Source organism: Sciurus carolinensis, chromosome 7, assembly GCF_902686445.1.
Source record: "Sciurus carolinensis chromosome 7, mSciCar1.2, whole genome shotgun sequence".
Lineage (NCBI taxonomy): Eukaryota > Metazoa > Chordata > Mammalia > Rodentia > Sciuridae > Sciurus > Sciurus carolinensis.
This window is the reverse complement of record NC_062219.1, coordinates 131,693,882-131,717,804: the sequence shown is the minus strand read 5'-3', so window position 1 is coordinate 131,717,804 and position 23,923 is coordinate 131,693,882. Positions and strand designations below refer to the sequence as shown.

General features: G+C 41.8%; 1 protein-coding gene across 3 annotated transcripts; it reads right to left on the bottom strand.

Moving 5' to 3' along the window:
- Positions 1-3,822: 3,822 nt before the first annotated feature.
- Positions 3,823-23,335, bottom strand: Irf4 (interferon regulatory factor 4). Of its 3 annotated transcripts, none has more exons than XM_047558273.1 (9): positions 23,294-23,335; positions 21,672-21,950; positions 20,314-20,500; positions 19,388-19,476; positions 18,591-18,735; positions 16,464-16,571; positions 13,553-13,906; positions 9,522-9,634; positions 3,823-7,128 (listed from the first exon to the last, which is right to left on the bottom strand). In XM_047558273.1, the coding sequence occupies exons 2-9, from the start codon at positions 21,885-21,887 to the stop codon at positions 6,985-6,987; spliced, it is 1,356 nt and encodes a 451-aa protein (XP_047414229.1). In that variant the 5' UTR covers positions 21,888-21,950; positions 23,294-23,335; the 3' UTR covers positions 3,823-6,984. The 3 variants fall into 3 exon arrangements, with proteins under 3 accessions (XP_047414229.1, XP_047414230.1, XP_047414231.1); XM_047558274.1 differs by having other exon boundaries at positions 18,591-18,732; XM_047558275.1 differs by lacking the exon at positions 16,464-16,571.
- Between the last annotated feature and the right edge of the window lie 588 nt (positions 23,336-23,923).

Here is a 23,923-nt window from a genome sequence, read left to right as displayed (position 1 = left end):
CCTCAGCTAGAAAACCCAGAGAAGGTTCATCTGCAATGTACGAGCTCAGGAGACCAAGAATCCATCCAGGAGAAAAAGTTATCCATGGGGGAGATGGCAGAGAAAAGAAATAAACCAGGAGGGCCAAGGAAGGCAGGGAGATTCCCTTAGCTTTTAGCCCCTGATCCCTGCCCCTCGTGTTGCAGAGGATGATGACCCTGGTTTCTGGGGACCCTATGAAAAAACCTGAGAAACTAGAAAAGCACCAAAAAAATTGAAAGGGACATACCAACGTAGGAAGATTACATTTGTGCTTTTTCCTCCCTTTTTAGTAACAAATTTTGAGGTCAATGAATAAATTTTGAAAAATAAAAAAAGACACCCAAGAAAATTAAAAATCCCCATTTAGCCTGAATACTCAGGGTTATAATTTATACTATTGATTGTTCTTTCAAAAAATTTTAGGCATGGATCTCACAAAACTTTTAAAAAATATATCACATTGTTTTGAAATCTTTCTTTTCCCTTAAAATAATATCCATTTCCCCATATCATAAAGTTTTGGAATACTGTACAATTTTTAATGATTACTCAACATTTCATTCTATAGATGGACTCTCATTTGGTCAGTCCCCTTCTGGACACTTCTACACATAAGAGATATCCATCTAAGTTCATCAATGCTGTCATTTCCCATCTCTTTATTGGGGCCTGCTATGGGCCAGGCACTGTTGCAGGTACTAGGTACATAATGGCAAACCCAGCTCCTGTCTTCAAGGAGTTTATAGTAGAAAGGACAGACAATAAACAACTCAATAAACAGACAATCACAATAAAGGATGGTCAATGTGATGCTGTGGATGCAAGTTTGGACAAATCTAAGCACATAGCTACTGAGGGTTTGGATACGTGTTGGCCCATCATTAGTTCATGGTACTATTGGGAGGTGGTGGAATCTTTAGGAGGTGGGGTTGTTTTAGTGAGTTTTTTGTCCCTGGGACCAAAATACCCAACAAGAATAATTTAAAGGAGGAAAAGTTTATTTTGGGCTCATGATTTCGGAGGTCTCAGTTCACATGGTTGACTCCATGGCTCTGGGTGAGGCAGCATGTAATGGGGGAAGGGTCCTGTGGAGAAAAGCACTTCACTCCATGGTGGTCAGGAAGCAGACAGCAGAGAGAGAAGGGACAACTTCCCCAGTGACCCACCTCCCCCAACCACACCCCACCTGCTTATAGTTAACCACTCACACAGTACATTCAAACTAGGATGGGGTGATCAGGTTACAGCTCATAATCTAATCATTTTATTTAGGAATATTACTGCATTCAAAGGAGTTTTTTGGGGACACGTCATATCCAAACCACGATGAGGACCAAGTGGGAGGAAGTTAGGTTATTGGAGATGTACCCTTCAAGTGGATATTGGGACCCTGCTCCTTCTTTCCTCTCCTTTTACTTCCTGCAAGTCATGAGGTGAGTTGCTTCTCTACTACTCACTCCCACCATGTTGAGCACAGGTCCAAGAGCAATGGGCCAATCAACAGTGAACTGAAACCTCTGAAACTGTGAACCAAAACAACCCTTTTCTCCTTATGAATTGTTCTCTCAGGTATTTTGTCACAGTGATGAAAAGCTGACTAATATCTCAAACTTTCAAGAAATATCATTCATATTTTCTTTAGCAATATAATTTTTATTTTAATCCCTATTTTACTAGAATAATAGAAACTCAAGTCCTATTCATTTTGGCTCTCTTCCTTTTTCTTGAGTTGGGACTAAGTTTTGCACAGCTTCAGTAACACTGGTGTGTGTGTGTGTGTGTGTGTGTGTGTGTGTGTGCACCTTTGTTTGTGGGAGGTCTGCCCTCCATTGAGTCTCTACTCAGATCCCATCCCCAGGATGCCGATCACTCCATGTAATACTCATTGGTCCACCTGGGCAACCAATGGAGTCATCCGACAGTCTTCTGCATCTGGACCCTTCATAACCTGTGGTTCTCACCATTCCTTCCTACAGACTTTTCTCAAGTTCACTGTCCCCCCACAAGATAATTCTCTTTTTAAGGGAGATGCTAGAACTTTCACACTCATGACTTCTGAAGATTTCTCTTCTCTCATCAGCTCTCCCCAGACTATTTCTCTAGTCTCAGGTAGGAGACCAGGTGGGTCCAACGGGTTTACCTTTCTAAAATTCCCTGCCACTTTGATGGTTGGCTGGGAAGGTCCAAGTGCATGGGGAGGAAGTGCAGGAGAGGACAGAGTGGGGAAATTATTTGTTGGTACCTCAGAAATGTCATCCTTCATAGGACCAAAGAAAGGATACACATGAGAAGTGAAGAGGTGCTTCTGGAAAGAGTGGACATACCAATAAAGAGTTCATAGAGAAAGGGACTAGCCAGGTGAGCAGATGGCAGCAGGGAAAGGGAAGGGGAGGGGAAGAAAGTGCTTCTGAGGCATCTTGAGGACAGTCATTTGCCCACACGTGGTCAGACTGATGGAACCAGAGTTGCTGAAAGTAATACCCTGGATGCTCTCAAACACCGTATAATTCATAGATACTGATTTAGAGGATATCTATCATACTGGGTTAATTTAGAAAAAAATTAGGTACTACAACCAACACTTAATGTTTTTCTGGCATGGATGAGTATCGCCCATGTGCTTGATACAAGTATATTTAATTGTCATGGTAACAACAGCTTGTAGGAGATTGAATCCAACACAAACTGGCACTGTAAAGAAAGGTGTAAATCACTGGTACCTGAACGAGGTATAAATTACTTAAGAATAAACTCGAGTGTTCAAAATCCCTTTGAGACACTTTTTTATATTCAAGCAAGCAGTCTATATATTATTTGAAAAAATCTTGCCCAGGTATACTGACTTAAGCCATCCATTTTGTGGAGCAAACAGAGCCCCAAAAGCAGTATAAAAGTTTATTTTTCAATATTTCTATTTGAGTGCCACTTAGCAAATTCCAAATTATTCTAATATTCAAAATTATCCTATATCCAATCTACAGACTTCTCTGACAGCTCCATGTGATCTTTAGGATTTTAAAAAACTTTTGATACTGGTGATCGAACCTGGGGGTATTTTATCACTGAGCTACCTCCCAATCCTTCTAAATATTGTGAGACAGGGTCTCACTATGGTGCTGAGGCTCTTGCTAAATGTCTTGAGGCTGGCCTTGAACTTGTGATTTTCCTGACTCAGTCTCTTGAGTTGCTGGGATTATAGGCATCTGTCACCATGCTTGGGCTGCAGCCCTGCTCCTTGGCAGTTTTCCTGTTAGACTGAAAGTTAGTGAGCCCAGAGGGGTCCAGTTACATAATGAACAATAAAGCTGAGAAAGGAGAATCCCATGCCCAGCTGCTCAGAGAAAGGAAGAAATTAGATCTGAGGCCAACAGCAGCTGAAATGACCCCCAAGAATTTCATGTACTCCCAGAGTCTTTACTCACATACAGTGGAAGGCATGTAGATGCCTTCCTTTTAAGAACAACAACAATAAAAAAAAAAAAAATCAGAGGAACTTTGAATATAAAAGGAAACAAAATTCAAATTCCTTGGTCCTACCAGATCTTTAAAAACATAGGTGTAGGGAAGAGGAGGCAGGTGCAAGGCAGGGAAAGTGTAATTTAAAACCAGCAGCATTTTTTTAAATTTTTTAACAAGCTGAGCAGTTTGAGATCTGATTTCAGGGACACATAAAACAACCAGGAAGGAAGTAGGCTGCTGAAGCAGTCTCACTGAAAGAACCTAACAGAAGGAGGAAGTATTTAAAGAGCCATCTTGACAATGAATGTTAATAACACACATGTTCCATAACAAAATTTTGAAAAAGTCTTTATTTATTGATGACCTAAAAACATTCCATTGTCACACACATCAATATTTTTAAAAGCAAATGTACATAAAAATTCATGACATATATTTACAGAATTAGAGGCATCCATTGGAGGAGGATTGGTCTCTTGATCTTTTCTTTTCTCCTCCACATCTCTCCCTTCTCTTCTCCTACATTTCTGCTACACTCACATGCATATTCCTTAAAGCAGTGAAAATAAATAGCAGGAAAATTGACTTTCACTGCATTCACATCACAGGCTAGTCTGCAATGATAAAAGGGATGGTGGTCCACCTACATTCACGGGGCTTGATCTCCAGGGGCATGTAAAGAAGCAACTAGCCAGATGATGTGTGTGGCACAGTAGATGGGTATGATATGGTAGCCTTAATGCAACTTTAAAATGAATGCAGCCAGCTACAAATAATTTAGGGAGATGGATAATAAAAATAGACATTAAGAAAGCTCACCATTTCAGTAAAATATTTGCCAGAAGGGAAGCGGAAGACTGTGATTGGAGAGGAATAAAAGGGATTTGAATTACAGCTAGATTTTTACTAAAACAGTAACTAATACCAAATAATAATAATAATTGGTCTTCCAGGTGCACATTCCAATGTGGAAGGTGTGTATAAGTAAGATTCCCAGAATTCTCCAATGCTGGGGTTTACATCCAATGACATGGCAAGGCAAGGAAATATCATTTATGCCTTAGTTCGGGGCCCACTTCTATCCAAACAGACTAGGGGAAGGGTTAAAGGTTTCAGTTTTAAGAGTAGGTCATCTGGTTCTCTATAGTGTTCCAGAATATACTGTCCCAAAGTTATACTAAACATAGGACATCAAAGAACAAGAACCAATGAGACCTGAACATTTCTTACCCTGCAATCCAGAGCTCTTTAGCACAAGTATCTAAACCCTTCAACAGGGTCTTCTACTGAGGACAAACTAAATTTTAGTCTGCAAGTCCATTTTATGGAGATAAGGAAGGAAGAGAAAGCCATTCATTTGCAAAGGCCTGTCATGATTCTTCACCTGATCATTTAATAGTTCACTCCCTATAGGTCCCCTCAAGATTTAAAAGGTCAGCATACCAGGGTATAAAGATGAGATAGGTCATCACCTGAGCCAACAAGCATTTTCCAAAAAATGCAGCTCTACTGTTAAAGCAGATATACATATTAAATATATATATTTCACACAGCAATTAAAATCCAGTATCTGCTTGCCTTGGGAGGGACCTTAAGGAGAGTTTCAGGGAAGTGCAGTACAGTAGGGTTAAATGTTGTCCAGTGAGGAAGGCTACAGGCTGAGTGCCCCGAGAAACAGCAGTTCTTAATTTTGTTTCATGTACCCTTAGGATAATATACCCCAAAATACTATGCATCTATAAGATGTATAAATTGCTGAAGTTCACGAGGCATATTGGCTGCCCAAAGAAATCTTTGCTGAGTGGCAGCTGAGATATCTTAAACCATACTGAGGACATTGCAATGGCATCCTACAATGCTTCTGAAAGAATGAGGTAAGTTTGTATTGTTTAGGTACAGAGAGCATGTGCGCCTATGAATTTTTTTTTTAAGTTTATGTATACTTATAGAAAACTGAAGTGTATTGGAAAAATAAATTGAATTCTTCTTGTGGCCACTTCTAGGGAAGAGGATTTGGGTTGAAAAAAAAGCTTTCATTTTTTTTCTTCTTCTAGATTGCTCATATTTTCTGTAGTTAATATATATTTTAGTACTAAAATTCCCTTTGTAAAAGTTTTTAAAAAAATGCACCCCAATATTTCATTGCTTATTGAACTTGATAAATGCTGGGATCTATGTAACACAAGGGATAGAGCAGTCCTTTAATATGTCCTTGTTGAATGAATTAAAAGACTAAAAATAAGAATAGGAGTGGCACATATTTGAGAACTATTAACTCTGACTGTGCCTGAAAATAAAAGCAATTATTTGATAGTAAGAGAGAATATTGGAGCATTCAAGTCTAACGAAAAAACAAGAAAGTAAGGGGTGAGGTTCGCAGAAGCAGGTGGGGATCTTCGGAATTCTCTTTTTTAAAAATGTATTTAGAAAAAGCTCAGTAATTTTAAGGTCCTGTCAAACTACTGTTGGCATGAGGAAGCATCCAATACACAAAATAAGCAGAAACAGCTCACTGAGTCTGCAGTTATGCAATCAGTTGAATCCTGCCAGAGTTCACAACCTGAGCCACTAGCTCCTCCTCTTTAGTATTGCCATGGATACCACCCAAGAGTCAAACAAAACAAACAGAAGAGGGGAAATGTCATGGAGTTTTGAAAATGTATCTTTTTAGCACTTAGACTCTTGGTTATCTGCCTTTTTTTTTCTTCTTCCTCTTTAAGAAAAAAGTTTTAGCAATAATTTCTAAAGAATGAAATACAAAGAAAAAAAGACAAACTGAAAAAAAATCTTAATCAGTCATTACTAGATTATTGAACAGACAAAACCCTACCATCCAAGAGAAGCTCTAATGCTTTTTGGCTCAAGAAAATGGCAACAGAATCTACCAAATGACTCCCAGGAGAGGCACAGGAGAGGAAGCAAATGGCATGCAGGACGGGGCCCATCCAGAGAAGACCCCAGGCAGATGGGGAGATGAGCCAGCCCACAGCACTGTGGCTCTGCCTCAGACCAAGATTCTGGTTCCTTCATTCAGCAATCATTTCCTACAAGAACAACAGCTACTGCACACATGGATACATTTCTTTTGTGGGGTTAGAGTAGCCTCCAATCTAGACTTCACTTCCCTGAGAAATGATACAGCACTTACGCACTTTCCTTGAAAGAGTTGGTGGTTCAAAGCTGAAATACAAGTTTTCTCAGTCTTCAAGTAAGAACTAACCCACACCAGATGATACATAGCATTGAAGTAAATGTAAACACATTACTTGGTCAATTTTCACAGTTATTGCCAACAATGGCAGTCAACAGACATACAGGAAAAATCTGCTTGTTGGACCTGGAAGACCGCGTTCCTCTAGCAAAAGTGCATCTGTCAATCAGATGCCACCAAGTTGCTGCATATATTCTTGATGAGATCAAAAGAAGAAGAGGGTGGTCAATCAGCTGTCCTCGTCAAAGTCAGATATTTATCATGAAACAAAAAATCTTGTTTTGACAGTTTTTTCACTCTTGAATGGAAGAATGGCGGATAGATCTGTGATAATCCTCTGGACTGCTAATGTGTTCTGGTAAATCGTAGCCCCTTAGGAAATGTCCACTGTTTTGTTGAGCAAAATAATATAGTTGTCTGGCTAGCAGGGGTTCCACCTAATAAGACATTTTAAAAAGAGATTTTTTTTTAACATCATGCAATTGGCTTATCATGAAATAGCACTCAAATCCCATGGTTAAATTCTAAATAAAGTCTAAAGTTATATGCTATAACACATCAAAGCATTTCATATTTGGAGCCCTCTAAAGAACCAATTTGTTTTTAGTTCTTACATACAGCAATATGTAAGTAGAATCTACTTAGTTCTGGGTTTCAATTGAGGTTTAAGGTTAAAGTTAAAGATGATACTTTCAAATCAACTGCACTTGAAATTTACAAATTTCCATTTAACTAAGTATGCACATTATCTGATAAAATAATCAAATTAATAAGTCAGGTAAATTTCAGGATAATTTAAGCTAGTGAATTTGTTTTACCACCATCACTCTTTGACAGGGTGAGAAGTTTATCCTGAATGACTTAACATTTCATTCTGTATAATTCTAAACCAAAGGTAAAAGAAAAAGATTAAAAAAATAAAAAAAAAAACAGCCACAAGACTGCTATTATGGGAAAAGAGAGGCTAATTTGTCCCAGATTGACATAGTTTGGTTATTAGTGTGAATCATATTCACCACAACAAAAGTCAATATTCAGCTTTTCCTGAATTTATAGCATTTAAGCAAGTTGACAGTTCTCATCATTGTGCTATTAAATTGAACCATTATGATATTTGCTACACACTGACTTGCATAACTCCTTTGTCAGTACCTGGAATGAATTAAAGCCATAATCAAAAAGTAGACTCATGGGTGTGCACATGTATATCTTCCTTTTATGGGTCATACAGTACCATTTTGAGGGGTGCCTTGCCTAGGGAACCACCTAGAGAGAAGTCATTGCATCCACAAACCCTGCAAATCAGATCCATGCAGGATTTTTTCTTCTACTTCTTAAATGTTGCTAATCAAGGTCAGGTTTATTTATTTACTTAACAATCTTTATTGATAATAAGATATCAGTAACTATCATTAGCATATCAATCACTGGAGATAATTCATGAGAAAATTCTAGTCTATGGGATCGTATTCTCGTTGGTTGGTTTGGTTTTACAATCAAGAAGAGAGATTAAAAAAAAGAGAGAAGAGAGATTCGTATGTTCAAGATTAGACAGTGTTTTACTTGTTTTTTTTTTTTTTCAGTACTGAGGATCAAACCCAATGCCTTGTACATGGTAGGTAAGCTCTCTACCATTGAGTTATACTCCCAGCCCTCAATTTCAATACTAATACCATCAGAGCTAAAATCTCATTTGAATTTTGGTACTGTGGAGTATAACATTTTATGCGGTAATACTGGATGTGGGGGGCTGGGGAGATAGCTCAGTCGGTAGAGTGCTTGCCTTGTAAGCATAAGGCCCTGGGTTCGATCCCCAGCACCCAAAAAAAAAAAAAAAAAAAAATACTGGATGTGGAGTAACGTAAAATTTTCATATTCAAGCATGTTAGTATTCAAGATTGTTTTCTATGGTGAATAAATGCTAAATGCTATTTATATAAACCTGTGCTCTTTTTTATGAAAAAATGTTTCTTTGCCACAGTAGCACACATCTTGCTCTGTTAGAGCCCATGAAGAGGGATTGCTCTACTTGGATTTCTTGAAAGATACAGCCTCTTCCAAACAGCACATATCCAATAATCGAATAATTCCTAAAAATCCAGAAGTAAAAGGGCTTGGGCAACATTTGGAAGGGACCTACAAAATATACAAGTGAAACTGGTTGTGGTAACCCATGCTTGTAATTCCAACAGCTTGGAAGACTGAGGCAGGATTGAGAGTTTAAAATCAGCCTCAACAACTTAGCAAGGCCTAAACAACTTAGTGAAATCTATCTCAAAATAAAAAATATTGAGAAATATTAAGGGCTGGTTAAGTGGCCCTGGGTTCAATCTCTGGTACCAAAATAAATAAATAAGTAAATAAATAAATAAATAAATTTATTTTAAAAAATACAGAAGTGAATGGACAGCTTCCTAAATTGGGAAAAATTTCTCTCTCCAGGAAAAATCCACTAATCTGGCAGCATTTATAAAGCCATATTAGGCATGGAGAATTTCGAAGGGCAACTTTGAGTATTAATCCTTTCAAATACCTATAAAATGGGAATATGACAATTTGTCTGAAAAAGAAAAAAGATGGGACAAGTGGAGCCCCTGGTATGAGCTCTCTGCCCTGGTTCTGCAATGAGCAGTTCTTGAGGGTGGAAACAGCACGTGGTTCCTTGGGCTTTGCTGTTCACTGAACCATGCTTCCTCCTCTATTTTAAGGGTTCCACTTATTTTCCCAGGTGGTTTGACATTTACTTTTCAGATTTCTCTAAGTAGGACTTGACCCTCAGGAACAGGAAAACTCGGTGTGTAATTCAATGATGATGTAACTGCATACTCACGTGGGCCGTGATGAGCTTCCTTTGCCTCTGAGGGTCTGGAAACTCCTCCCCAAAGCACAGGGTCACCTGGAATCTTGGCAGGGGACGGCCATGATGTGCAAATGCTTGCAGCTCTGAGAAACCCACAAAGTAAACCAGGTTAAACAGGAAGTAAGAGCTTTCTGTTATTCTTCACTATGAGAAGAACAGGTACTCATCATTCCCCTAAGTTGGGCTCCTTAACATGCAGACTCCAGATACAAAATCACACGTACAAGTTCATATGTGTGTTTCCTCCTTTTCCCTCCATTCTTTCAGGGGAATATGGCCTAAGCTCAAGAGCATTGCTGTGCAGCACCAAACCCATAAGGATACAAATGGTCGAAGAGAGGAGAGAAGGAGGGTGAAGAAGAAAATGAAATGTCATGTTGAGGCAAAAGAATAACTTATGCAAAGAAGATATTTTCATTTTTAAAAAAATCAGAATGTTTCAATGTCCCAGAATTATTTTAAAAACTTACGCCTTATTATATTCTATTATAAATGATGTATCAATTATAATGTATAATGTATTGTCATGTACAGCTAATTAAAACAAATTTACAAATTTAAAAAAAATAAAAAAACAAAAAAAATCATGCCTTGACTATGAAAGAGACATTAATCCAGTGTCTGTACTACTGGAGACATCTCAGTGACTCAGATGCTCACAGTGGCTTGTCCCACTTGGCATTAGGTCTGAACCCTAAACTGTGGAACTCTGAGCAGACTTCTCACCCCCACCTTAAGGACAGAATGATGACTTGAAAAGGGGCATGATGATGCCCCACTAGCTCCCACTCTTGTGGATATGCATATCCTGAAGCCAATACTCCTATCTGAATGATATAAAACAGGAACACTGGGAAAGACATGCAACCAGGGTTGGGGTGCAGCTCAGTGGTAGAGCACTTGCCTAGCATATTCAAGGGCCTGAGTTTATTCCCCAACTCAGAAAAAAATTAAATGAAGAATTTTTAAAAAAGAAAAGAAAGACATGTGTCCAATCCCTGGCATTAACTCCTGTCCCTTTATCCAGACTTATGGGAACTGTGGAGCTAGAGTCCAATGTCATGTCTGCAAAAAACGTGAATTTACACAGGAGGTGCAAAGGCTTCTGCAGAACAGCAAAACAGATGCATCCTTATCAGATACGCACCCTTAGGCCATGCCTTTCGGGACTGTCCCTAAGCAGGGTACAAATCCTGAATGGGTAGATATCAAAGATTTCCACTGCTCTCTGCAACTAAAGTTTCTAGCTAACTCACACAACTACTTAACTTCCTGCTCTGTTCTTTTTTTTTTTTTTTTCCCTTTCTTCTTCCATAATTCTAATCAAACTCAACCGTCTTAGTCAGAATGTGTAAAACACATTCACACTGCTGTGGCCTGGGAGTACACCTACACAAGTTAATCAGAGTGGCGAGTTGGCACAATTCTCTGAAAAAGTCTTGCCTCAAATGCTTGCTACCACAAGAATGTTTGATGGGAATCCTAAATTATGCAGAAGCTGGTCTGCACAGCTGCAGTTTTAAAGTTCACAGCATCTTTCCTGAACCTCAGTGAACCTCAGAGGTTGCAGTGGACAAAAAGCACAGGCTTCTGTTACAAAGAAAGACAGTGAAAAAAAAAAAAAAACAAAAAAACGATGACTCTTGCTCACAGATAAACATGAAATTTTAGGCAAGAAAATTCACAGCATCAGGATGCCCACACTACTCTTGCCCCAGCTTCTTGTCTGTGGCCACTTCTCACCTGTGAGTTGTGACTCAAAGTGTACCTTACAGCTCACAGTGAGGAGATTCTACCTCCTTAAAACAGGCATGGTAAGAGGAACTGAGAAAAGTAAGTGCCATTTTTCCAGGATGCCTTCATTAGAAATCCCTCACCCTGGGGTATCCTCTGAATCTAAAGATGCCAAGATCTGCAATCTCTTAGGTTTACCTAAGCCTAGGGAGCTCCAGCTTTCCAGGATACATGAACACTTCCAGACCCCAAGACAGACATAGGAGGTACAGACAGGTGCCCCTCAGGGGCTCATTGTACTTCCCCTGACCATCACCATGAACACCATGCCGGGCCCAAGACAGTGAGAATGGTCCAGCCATGACCCGGAGACATTTCTGCTCTTAGATCCAGATGTATCCAGCCCCACGTGTCTCCATCATTCAGCTGCCTTGGCAACCAGAGATGGTGCTTCCTCTTCCTAGTGTCCCACCTCTGTGGGAAGGGTTAATTATCTAGGTGTATACTTGTTTTGGACACCAAAAAATAATTTGGATGGGTTTATACAAATTTGAGCCTTTTTAACCCAAAAAGCCATGGAAATGTCAGTAGTGACAGAGTACATAGTTGACATATGTGTGTATATATATGTGTATATATATATGTGTGTGTGTGTGTGTGTGTGTGTGTGTGTGCGCACGTGTGTATGTACATATATACATATATATAAGTTTTAATATGTATATTATATATTTATTTTTACATATATATTTTATATATAAATTATATATATATTATGTATATGTATTTTTTTTTCAAGAGGCATGTTCAGCATCTGGCAATCCACTACTTCTGAGTACATATCTAAAGGAATGAAATCAGTATGTTGCAGAGACATCCATTCTCCCATATTCACTGCAGCATTATTCACAGTAGTCGAGACAGGGAATAACCTGTCCAATAGCAGATGAATGGATAAAGAGAATGTGGTATACCTATACAAAAGACTACTGTTTGAACATAAAAAAGAATAAAATCCTGTCTTTTGTGACAACACGGATACCCCTGGAGGATATGTTAAGTGAAATTAGGCAGGCACAGATAAGACAAGAACCGCGTGACCTCACTTCAAGTAGAACACATTTTGTCAAACTCACAGGAGTAAAGAATAGAATGGTGACTACCAGCGACTGGGGGAGGGGAGGGAGATGGAGGTCAAAGGACACAAAATTTCAGTTAGGAGCACTAAGTTCAAGAGATCCATTGCACATCATCATGACAATAGTTAATAATTGTAACTTAACTCTACTTCTATAAGTTCAACTGTTTTCAAGTATACAATGTATTAAGAGGAAGTTTTAAGTAGAGTTCACACCACAAAAAATGATAGATATGTGAGCTAATATCTATGTTAATTGGCTCAATTTAGCCATTCCATGATGCACACATATTTCAAAACAATGGCCCAGGCAGGGGAGCATATTAGGGGAAATGGAGGTATTTAAAAAACCAAAACATGAAGTGTTTTGAAAGGGGGGCCTAGTGGAAGAATAGGCTTAAGATAAGGTAAGACAAAAACCAGCAAGGAGTGGCAAGCAAGCAGCCTTCTTGTCCCCAAAGCATCCTCCACCTGGGCAGTGAATAGCACACTGTCTGAAGCCCCGACAATGGCATGGTCAATGATTTCACAAAAGCCCTCCCAGGCCTAATTTAACTGTCATGAAATCAAAACTAGGACGAAAAAAAAAACAACACTGGTTCTGGAAAATATGATTAGAAACATTCATGGGACAGAGATAATACAAAACCTTCTCATCATTTTCCCTTTGACAAATCAGTTCAATACACTTCTATCTTTGGTCCCACCTGCAGGGTAGCATCTGCATAAGGATGACACATCTCATAACCAGAACGTTAACAATATGCTTCTAACTATGCTTTTTTCTAGGAACCCCAAAACATCACCAGTTAACTTGTGAAGATCACACTGCCAATAAAATGGAACCCTGTTAAGGGGTGACTATTGTTGAAAATCAAAACCCTGAGATATTGACCTGAGCCACAGTCCACCTGGGCCAGACAGACACTCTCCGTCAATGAGGGGAGCAGATGACAGAGGCAGAGATGATCTGTGAACCAATCAAGAAATCTATTTTGGAACAGAGCCCACTGGACTCTGGGGTTAACAGGAGGAAGAACTCTGCTTAGGGTAGGAGGGACCTGTCATTTCTGACTTCTGCAGTCACATCTCACTACCACCTCCATTCTAGCAGGTATAAATACATTACCTGACAGAAACTGCTGCGTGTCAAAGAGCTTGCAGGTCTGATCTCTCTCTAGTTTGTTGGGCCGGTCGCTACACAGTGCCAGTGGCCCATCCCAGTATATCCTGCTCTGGCATAGTCTTTTGGCATAAAGGCCATCTGGAGCCATCCAGAGGACCACGCCCCTCTCAAGGTGGCTCAGCAGCTTCTCAATGTTCTTCCTCTGCCCATTGTCCTCAGGGTAGGGAAATAGGACCTGGTCCAGGTTGCTGGCATCATAGGTGTGTCCGTGGGAGATCCTGCAGCCTTCAGGGCTAGATGTGGTCAGCTCCTTAACCAGGATTTCCCGGTAGTACAGGCAGATATGCAGCCGACAGTCTGTGAACAGAGAGTTCAGGATTCAGTGCTATCAGACCTGCCCAAAGACTTGCCCCAAAACAAAGTATATTGGGTAGACCATGAGTGTCCTGAGATGTGCCATGAACAAATAAATTTCAGGGTCAAGGTTATCTAGGAAATGATATGTGTCTTTCTCTCACCAATGAAGATTTCCAGTGAGTACATTTTACTTCGAGAAACCCTCAGAAACACACAACTTAATTTGTCTAACCAAGCAGTTTCCAAATATATAATGGCCATGGATTCTTTTCTACTTTGGGAGCTTTGGGAGCATATCCTTCATAAATTTTCTTCAAAATATATTTAAGAGATATCTGCAAGCACTTCTGTTTAGAACTTAACAAAGTCCAAGCTGGTGATGCAACTCAGTAGTATAATGTTTGTTCAGCATGTGTGAGAGACCCTAGGGTCAATCCCCAGCACCACAAAAATTAAAACATTTTAAAAGAAAGACTTACAAAGTCATGTTTTTTAGATGATGATGATGATAATGATACTGGTGTTAACGTTTATATCTAAAATACTAAGTCATGTGCCACTGAAAGAGAATTCATCTTTAAGTAAATTAATTTTGATTTTGAAGGAGTTGAATAATTAATTTCTACTAACAAAACCAAACACTGTGTGTGTGTGTTTCTGAAAAAAAGCAATTATGTCCAACATCTGAAACTTCCTAAAAATATTAATATGACATCCCTTAAGTAAATATATATACATAGATACTTTGAAGCATTAGCAGGAAGATCCTAAGAGTAGTGATTTCTGAGTGGTGGAATGTGATGTTTTCATTTTCTCTTTTTCTTTTTCTAATTTTCAAATTAGTTTTCTAGATGGCTATGTGCTACTTTTACCGTAAAATTAATTCTGGGGATGTAGCTCAGTCATAGAGCACTTGCCCCAAATGCACAAGGCCCTACAACAGCAAAAATTTTTAAAAAGGAATCAATGAAAAAATGCTCTAAAAGCCAACAGATAATGTAAAATCTGCTTAAATTTCTCAAAGCTGTGTTTAAGTTTGAAAAGAACTCTTAATCTGTGCTTTTTGAAAATTAAAATTAATTCATTTATAAAAGTTTTACTGATTTCAGAACCCTCTTTAAAATATCACCCAAAGGGTTAAAGGTCCCAGTTAGCTTCTCATAGAGTTCCTTAAATAAAATATAAGAGGGCAACCCAGGCAGGAGACAGCTACCCAGGGGTGACTGCCTGGAATTGAACAATGATTGGGAATCATAGTTCTATGATAAACACACTCAAGGTTGATAATTAATTTGTATTATGCACACCAAAAAAAAAAAAAAAAAAAAACCCACAAAACCCTCTTACTCCTCAAGGGTAGACTTTGAGACTTAACCCACATCACTGCCTATTCAATTTCTGATACGCTAAACAGATGAGAAGGTGGTGCACGGATGAGAGTGGGTGTTGGCCATTGGAGGTGACTGGCAGGGCAGGTTTCATTTCATTTAATGTCATCAGAAATCACAAGGTTGCAGGGATATAAATAGGTGTTTATTTCCTACTACTCAGGCACCCACACAAGTCTGATATGCTCAAGAAAAGAATTTGAAAGATTCTAAAAACAAATACAACCCTTGCAGTTCAGAATCAGCTCCTCCCAAAGGGGATCCTCGGTTATTCATGAGCATCTCAGAAATAAGGCAGATGCCTCTCTGAGAATTTCAGAACTGAAAAGAACTAGAAGGCAACACTGCAGCTTTCAGTGAACAAGGAAAGTACCTCCTCAACTCTGGTCTTCTGAATCTTTAGAAGTTAGTTTTTATTTTCTGTTACTGGCCTTTAAAGATGCCAAAGGGCAAGGCGAGAACTCTGAAGCTTAAGCTATTCATTTTTAATGTAAATACAAATTCCATTTTAAAACAATTAAAAATATTATCTAAAGAATAAATGGACATAGATGATGAGTCATGAAGCATCTTCCTTAAACAGATACACTCTCTGTGGTGCAGATTCTTTACGAATGGAACTTTACAAGTCAGATTAAATCCATGTTTGTTTGGAAGTTCTATCAAAGTTCAGAGAAAGACCAAAATGTGTACTCCTTCTGGACATATAAAACATCACGGAGGCCAGGGCCAGAACTAATGTCCCCAGCAAGTAAGTTAGGGACAACAAGTTTGCAGCTAAACATAAAAGAATGAACAGTTTATTGAAATGAGAAGCTCTTGTGTTTCCTAAGAAACTATTCTACATTGTAAGAATGCTAGCTGAAAGGTGACCCTCAGTAAAGAAAACCAGAGTTTGCATATTCCTGGAAATTTGGATTAGGTGCCAGTAGAGAAATTTTAATGCTTCCATTCAACTTGTTTTTGGATATGTTATCAGAATGGCTTTCTAATAATGTTCTTTATTCACTGCAGTGTCCTCACAGTTTGGTGACAGCATGCGTCCACACCTAGTCCAGACTCAAGAGGGCCCATAACAAGTGTCCAAATTCCCACCAAATCTACCTGAAGGTGAGGGGAGCAAAGACTGGTATCCTGCAGGTGCCTCCAAAACCCAACATTGCACTCACCTGAGAGCGCCAAGGCTTCAGCAGACCTTATGCTTGGCTCTATGGGGATTCCAGGAGCCTGGGACTCAGGTGGGGCACAAGCATAAAAGGTTCCTGTCACCTGGCAACCTGCATTTGCAAATAAAAATCAGATGTCTAAACACAGAGTCCAATAATCAGGAGGACACCTGAGTGTGCAATGAGTGTGGAAGGGAGTCACCTTCCAACTCAAACCCAACAGGCTCAGTCAAGCACCCTCTGTTGCAGGGCACATGCTCATGAAGCAAAGACTAGCCAAAGTGCAATAGGGAAAAGCAAGTTTGAAGGAGGCAGGAGCCATTGCACAGCTTTGGAAGAAAACTCAGAGCTCTCCCTCTAATTCATAAACAGGGAAACTGAGGCTCAGAGAGAGACAAGAGGATTTGTCCCTGTTAACAAAGCAAGTTCACAGTTGACTGAGAGATTGTCTACCTGAGTTTTGGTTACCAAAGACCCAATTAAAAACTAACAAATGTTTAGTTTATATTTATTTCGCTAGTTACTTCTGGATTCAGGAGAAAACGGAACCACATCTCCTGCCAACACAGTAGCTATGTGTTGAATTAAAAACTTACAGAGAAAGAATATGTTGGGTTGGGGATGTAGCTCAGTGGTAGGGTGGTCTACCACTGAGTGGGTCCCAGCAACACAGATACCAAGAAAAAAAAAAAGAGAGAAAGAATGTGTCACAGAAACTAATTATGCTAGCAATTCACTTATTGTTACCTATGCTTAGAAATATGTCTATCCATTCAATTTTTTTTGCCCAGTTCAAAGAATTGCCTCGTCACTGTGCTGATTAGTTCAACAGAGTCTGATGCATTGGATAGAAGTCTGAATTTCAGAAACCAGTTTAATGTTAGCTGATTTTTCGCCTACAGTTTGGAAAATCAAACTTTGCTGAATATCACTCTTAAAAAGTTAATACAATTGAATTTCAAGTTTTTTTTTTTAAAGAACATGCTATTCAACATACTTATTTGATACCAAAAGTCAAGAATGGCTTGAATATGTCTGGAAGGGCAAGGATGGAAAGACCAAATTGTAAAGGAGTACATATTCTCAGAAAACACATATGTTGACCTATTTCATGATTTCTGTTTAAATAACTAACTCAAAAGTCCTAAAAACTAGTTTTTTGCTGCACTGAACACACTTTGTGAAATTTTCTCTGCACCTAGCTAATTAGTGCTTTTGCTGAGAGATTTTACTTTTGATGCCTGGTGAACCCCTGTAGGCACAGGACCATATGTAATCCAAATTAAGCAAGTCTTTTGGGACCCAATACTAGACAGGCTCCTGTAAAGACATTTTAGGTTTTTTTTCCCCCCATAGTATTTATCTACTCCCTTCTTATTGTCATCTTTAATACCAAGAACAGCTACAATGAAAATATCACTGTTCAAGGGACATATAATAGCTCCGTATTCTCCTGGTGTCCCCGAAGAGAGAGGGTCTGGGCATGTCTATAATATGCCCATTTTACAGATGGGTAGACAGAAGTAGACTAGTGAAATTATGTGACCTTGGTCAACTAAGAGACAATTTAGGAGGTAAGATGGCCAAAATGCATCCCTTTCTTTTTTTGCCTAAGATTACAAATAAAGCTTAAGATTGCTCAGAATGAAAACAATGTTAACCCATTAACCAGATAATTTAAAAAAATAGATAGCCATTTTGACATCTGACCTCCCCTGTCTTACACAGAAGTTTGGATTTGGGTTTAGGACATCTGGAATTGAACCCCAGCCTTTCACTCTTACAATGGGCACATTAGGTATATTGTTTACGTTCTGTGAATTTCCATGATCTTTCCTATGTTAAAAAGGGGAGGGGGGCAGTTTTCAGCTGTCTGGAATGATCTCTGGAGTGTCCAAGGCCCCACATAGGATTGTGCTGCATGGGTCCTGAAAAATCTGACTCTGAGGCATTTAGTATCCAACAGGACTGAGAAATCCCTCCCTCTCTCCTCTGCTGCACATGAAGACTTTCTAGCAGTCTCTGAGAAGGGGAAAGCCCTATGGTGCTGCTCAGGAGAACCACCCAGAATTCCCCATGGACATATACCCGGGTTCACTCTTCTGTCAAATGCCCTGGCACACTCCTTACCATTTTCACAAGCTGGGCCTTGCCAGTGATGGCTTCGAGGGCCAAACGTCATAGGACATTGATATGGGATTTCTGGGTGTGGCTGATCGGGGACATAATCCCTCCAGCTTCGATCATGGGGTGGCATCATGTAGTTATGAACCTGCTAAAGGAACACAAGAGGAGCTGAGATGAAAAACACTGGCATGGGAAAAGGGGTGCTTTTATATCCTCCCAAACTCCTCAGGGAACCCCTTCTTTGGCCTGCAGCCAAATCATTTTATCATTTGAAAAGATCGTTCATCACACTAGGTGGAAAATAGTCATAGAAGTTCAAAAAGCACAATGAAGACAGTGTTGTAAAGTGATGATTTATCTAAGGCTTCATCATATGGTTGAGGCTGGCACCAAAAATACTGCAAGGAAATTTGCCTTCTTTTACCCACCAAAGTGAAGAAAACAGAGCTGTAATTCACATCAGGAAAGCCTGTAGAGATCAGCTGCCCTGTGGTTTCACATGATAAAGCACTACTTCCAAAATCTTCAACTACTACAAAAGGTCTGGTTCCCAGAAGATTTGAGAATCCATAAAAGAAGCATATTCCAGCAGACAGGACACACCCAAGCTCCCCTGTTTAAACTAATATGAAGCCTGTGCAGAATGTGAGGTATTCACTTAGTCACCAAGGATTTTGTTTAGTTGTTGGACTAGTCATAGTAAATATGTAGTCCTGCTGTTTTGTGATTCTTCCCCTCTGCTTGGGGCCAACACACAGACCCAGGCTGAACTTCCAGAAGCTCAGCACCCTCCCCTGTACCTGGGCTGGGAGTGTGGTATAAGGTGTCGTCATGGTGTAGGGGTGGCTCATGGTCATCTGTGGGTCCTCTATGGTGAGCTGCTTTGCTCCTGTGCGTTTGGGGAAAAGGGAAATGGCACAGAGTGAAAAAAGGAACTGACTCAACTAAACGTCAAATCTTGGAAAAATACCTGAGGGTTTAATTCTTAGAATGCATAGCACAGTGTTGACAAATAAGGCATTTTTAGCAATTCCCTTGGGCAGCTATTTGTCCATGTTATTGAACTGATGTCAACAAGATCCAATATGTATATGACAGAGAAATAAACCAAATCCATGTGCTAATGTGGTTTATGACCAGCTAAGGAGCTCTACAGGTGCACTGTTTCCCAGGTGGGGTCATGATTTATATAAAATGCAGATTTCTGGCCTCTGCTCTGGACACACTGGTCAGAATCTTGGAAAAAGTTGTCCAGGGATCTGACTCAATAAGTACCCCAGCTGACTATATTATATTCTAAAAGTGGACCTTTTTATTACTATAAGTAGTAACAATTTAAGGATGTTCCATATGCTTTCCATTCTGGAAAATGACCACTCACTAAAGGCTACTAGATAAGTAAAGTTTAAACGAGTCTTCCAGTTTTTGTTTGGAAATCTGGTTCATACTGTAATTGGATGGACTAATTGGTAAACACACACTTGAAGTACATGTGCACGCATATGTACAGGGTTAGGGCCTGAGAAATTATCCCTCAGTAACATCACAAAATTTTCAATTTATAACCTAGAGAACTTGGGGAAGGCGCCTGCTGGGCATGACCGTGGGACAGGAGGCAGCAGGCTATATAAAAGCAAAAATAGAAAGTGACCTTAAGCCCGAAATTAAGGCATTATAAGTATCAGGCTGCCTCTATTCTGTGACCCAAATTCAGGAAAGCCCCTACCTTTTTTGGCTCCCTCAGGAACAATCCTGTACACTTTGTATGGGTCAGAGATATCCAGCTGGCTCCTCTCAACCAATTCCTCAAAGTCATTGCTCTTGTTCAAAGCGCATCGCAAACGTGTCTTCCAGGTAGGAGGGTCTGGCTTATCAATGCCTTCTCGGAACTTTCCTTTAAATAGAGCCCAAGCCTGGTGGGAAAGAATGAAGAGAATGAAAAGTTAGTTTTTTAAAAAAGAATCTTTCTAAAAGAAAGAATATTGCTTAGTGCTTCAGATTTATACTGATGCTCAAAATGTGAACAGAAGGGATACAAGGCTTCCTCCAGGTAAAATATTCTCAGAACCCAACCATTGCCAAATTGAAGGTGAGTGGTTTGATCATTTTCTGGGTATTTGTAAAAAGGTGGGATGAGGTGTGGAGGTCTCTGGAGTATCTACCCACCCAGTGCCTGAAGAAGTGTGGCTGACATTAGGGACAGAGCTGTGGAGGATCAAGTCCCCACAGGGTACATCTGGACAGTCACAAGATCTGAGGTACTCTGAGAACAAATTCCCAGAGGAAGTCCCCTTCCCCTGCCCTGCCCACAGGTGGGGGGCTGGGTCTCACAGTTCACCGGTAAACTGCTCTAGGGGAAAGTAGTCACAAACAGGGGCACTCACACAGAAAGGAGGATGGGAGGAGAGAAAGAGAGAGGAAGAGAGAGAGAGACACAGAGAGAGAGAGATTGATTTCCAGAGAGTCTTAGAATGAAATAGAGAGATACCCAGAGACAGAAAGTGAGAAACAGAGATGGATGGATCCAAAGAACAGAGAACGGAGGGACTGAACCAAAGGAGTGGGGGAATGGAACCAGAGAGAAACTCAGAAAGAAAAACAGGGAGACAGATAAGAGTGCCCACAGATGCACAGAGATGGAGAGGTTTACACTGATCAAGGGAGACAGAGTTGGGAAATAGGCCTGAGATTTGGATGAAAACAGAGGAAGATGCAGAGAAACAATCCACAGCCCTCTAAAGCCTTCCTCCTTAAAGATGTCCCTGCTTCTGGAGCCCTCTGACTGACTCCTTGGGAATCGCTCATGCCACATGCTCAGCATTGGGGCCAAGTTCCCCATTTAAGCAATCACCTGAGAACCTGAAAGCTCCTAGCCTTCTCTCCTGGTTTTGGCCAAGGGCCACTTGATGCTTCCAGCCATTTATCCAGCAGGGCTCATTCCATCCTGGTCTCCCTTTCCAGTCCCTTTCTTTGAGAATCGCTGCGCTGGGACCACTGGACTCTCAATGGAGTCCGGTCCAACGACTGACTGCCTCTCCACCACCCTCCCCAAGCCTGCCTACGGGATTCCCGCGTGCTGGTTACCTTGAAAAGGGCAGCATCTTCCTCGCGGTTGTAGTCCTGCTTGCCCGCGTGCTTCCACGGGATACGGAAGATGCTCTTCTCCTCATTCTCCCACACCAGGCCCGGGTACTTGCCGCTGTCGATCTGGTCAATCAGCCACTGGCGGAGTTTCCCGTTGCCGCAGCTCACCGCACTCATGCCGAACTCTCCGCCTCGGCCGCCGCCCTCTAGGTTCATACCCAGTTTGCTGACCACCGCCCTCGAGCGCACCCAGGATCTGCCTCCCGCACTCGCTCCACGCTGCAGGGGAGAGGAAAGGGGCTCTTCAGCCACCGCTGCACAGAGCTCGGGCACCCAGTCCTAAACCCTTCTGGCAGTGACCACGCTGTGAAGCGCGTGTGTGCAATGTCAGTGCCACCCAAGTCCCCGGAGAAAAGGTATCTTTGCGACAGGCCCCGGTGCATCCCCTTGGCGTGCACAGTTCTGAGGCTTCCTGAGCGCGCCCTTGGTGAAACACATCTGCTCACTCCACCTTCTAGTACTCCATTAACTCAACGCATTTCACATCTCCAAAACTCCCCAGGTACACAACTTTTCGCACGCTCCCAAATCCAGCTGCCACCAATCTTGACACTGCGTTTGCATACTCACCTGTGTTCCTGCTCCTCTTTGTCCGCTCCCAAGCCATTTCCATCCCATTTCCCCCTTTTATTCTTAGTTTCCACTCCTTTTCACTCAATTCACACTCCCTTGGTGGTTCCCATGCGCGGAGGACCTCGCACGTGGCTGCCCTGTGTTCAGAGTTTCCAGGTGTGTAGCAACTACCTCTCCCGCCTCTCCACACCCTTACCCTGCTTTCTTCTCTGGCAACCTTCACTCTATCCTTCAAATAACCCTAGCTGTCTTCAGCTAACGAGGATTAAGTGGACCCTCGAAGCCACAAGTGAAGAAGAGTGGGTACTATTGGAAGAGCGCAGCCCAGTAGCGGAAGATTCCCGGGCGCGGATCTTCGGAAACCATACCCGAACCAGTGAGGGAGAGTTGGGGCAAGAAGGGTCCCAGGGAGGGCGAGGCCAGCTCCTGTTCCTGGGAAGCGAAGAAGAACACTGAACAGGGGTTGAGGCGGTAATGCTCAGGCCTCCCGGCGGCCCAAATTTGGAGCTCCTCCTTCCTCATCGGCCCGGTAGTTACACGCTGACTGCAGTTGAATTTGGGACCCCAAAGAATGAGAATCAGGGGAAGGAGCCAACAGGGTCAGGGGTTGTCCTCCCGAGAACGAGCCTGCTGCTCTGTGTGGCTTTCTTTGACCTCCCCGCCTCAGACATTCCTGGAGCCCAGACTGTTCCGTTACCCCGAGGGTTACATCGCGTGGCACCTCCAGGGCGTAGGTCGGACTGACCAGATGAGTGGCGGTGGGGTCATGGGATCCAAGAAAGCCGGCAGCGAGATAGGCAGTACAAACTCCCTGGGTCTGGTGCAGATGGGGTGGGAATCTGAGCTCCCTAACTTGACGCGCTCCCTTCCCCCTCCGAAGGTGAGGTCCCTTGCGTAACCCTGATATGGAACCCGGGACCTCTCGTTTGTGCTCCCTGTCCTCTCAAGCCAGCCTCACACTTCTCCTCTTGCCCCACTCTAGTCCTTACCTCTCCCGGTACTAGGAGCTGAGGGCAGCGGTGTGTCCCAAGTTCAAGTGGTGAAACTAAGAGAGTGAGATGAGAAAGAGGAACTTTATAGAGCTTGAAAGCCGCGCTGGGGGCGGGGCGAGGGCGGGACGGGGGAGGCTCCGCCTGCGGGCCGGCGGGGGCGCCTAGCTAGCGGAGATTGAGGCTCAGGCTGGCGAGCCCTAGCGTCTGGACCGAGGCACCGGGCAACCGGAACCCGATTGGGTACTCTGGCGATCTCCGCGACCCTGCGCTCCTCGAGTGTGTCAGAGAGCGCACCTCGAACCCGGAGCGCACGATCTCTGGGACTGTCACTGTGGACCGTTTCCCGCGAAGGGCGAGGCGCGAAATGGGGATCTCACCTCCCCGCCAGGATCTGCCTCTAGGCCCGTCAATAACTAGTGACAACCAAACGGCAGCAATGTGGCTTGAGCGGGAAGTGGGGGCGTGTAGTAGCAGGAATTTGGTGAAAAGAGGACTTTGTTTTCAGAGCACATAACTCAAGAAGGCGGGTTGTCCTCTTATCAAAGAATTGGGGTGAGGAGCATCCTTGTCGAGAGAGAACCCTGCCTCTCCGCGGTGTTTAGAGAACATCGCACTCTCTTAAAAGAA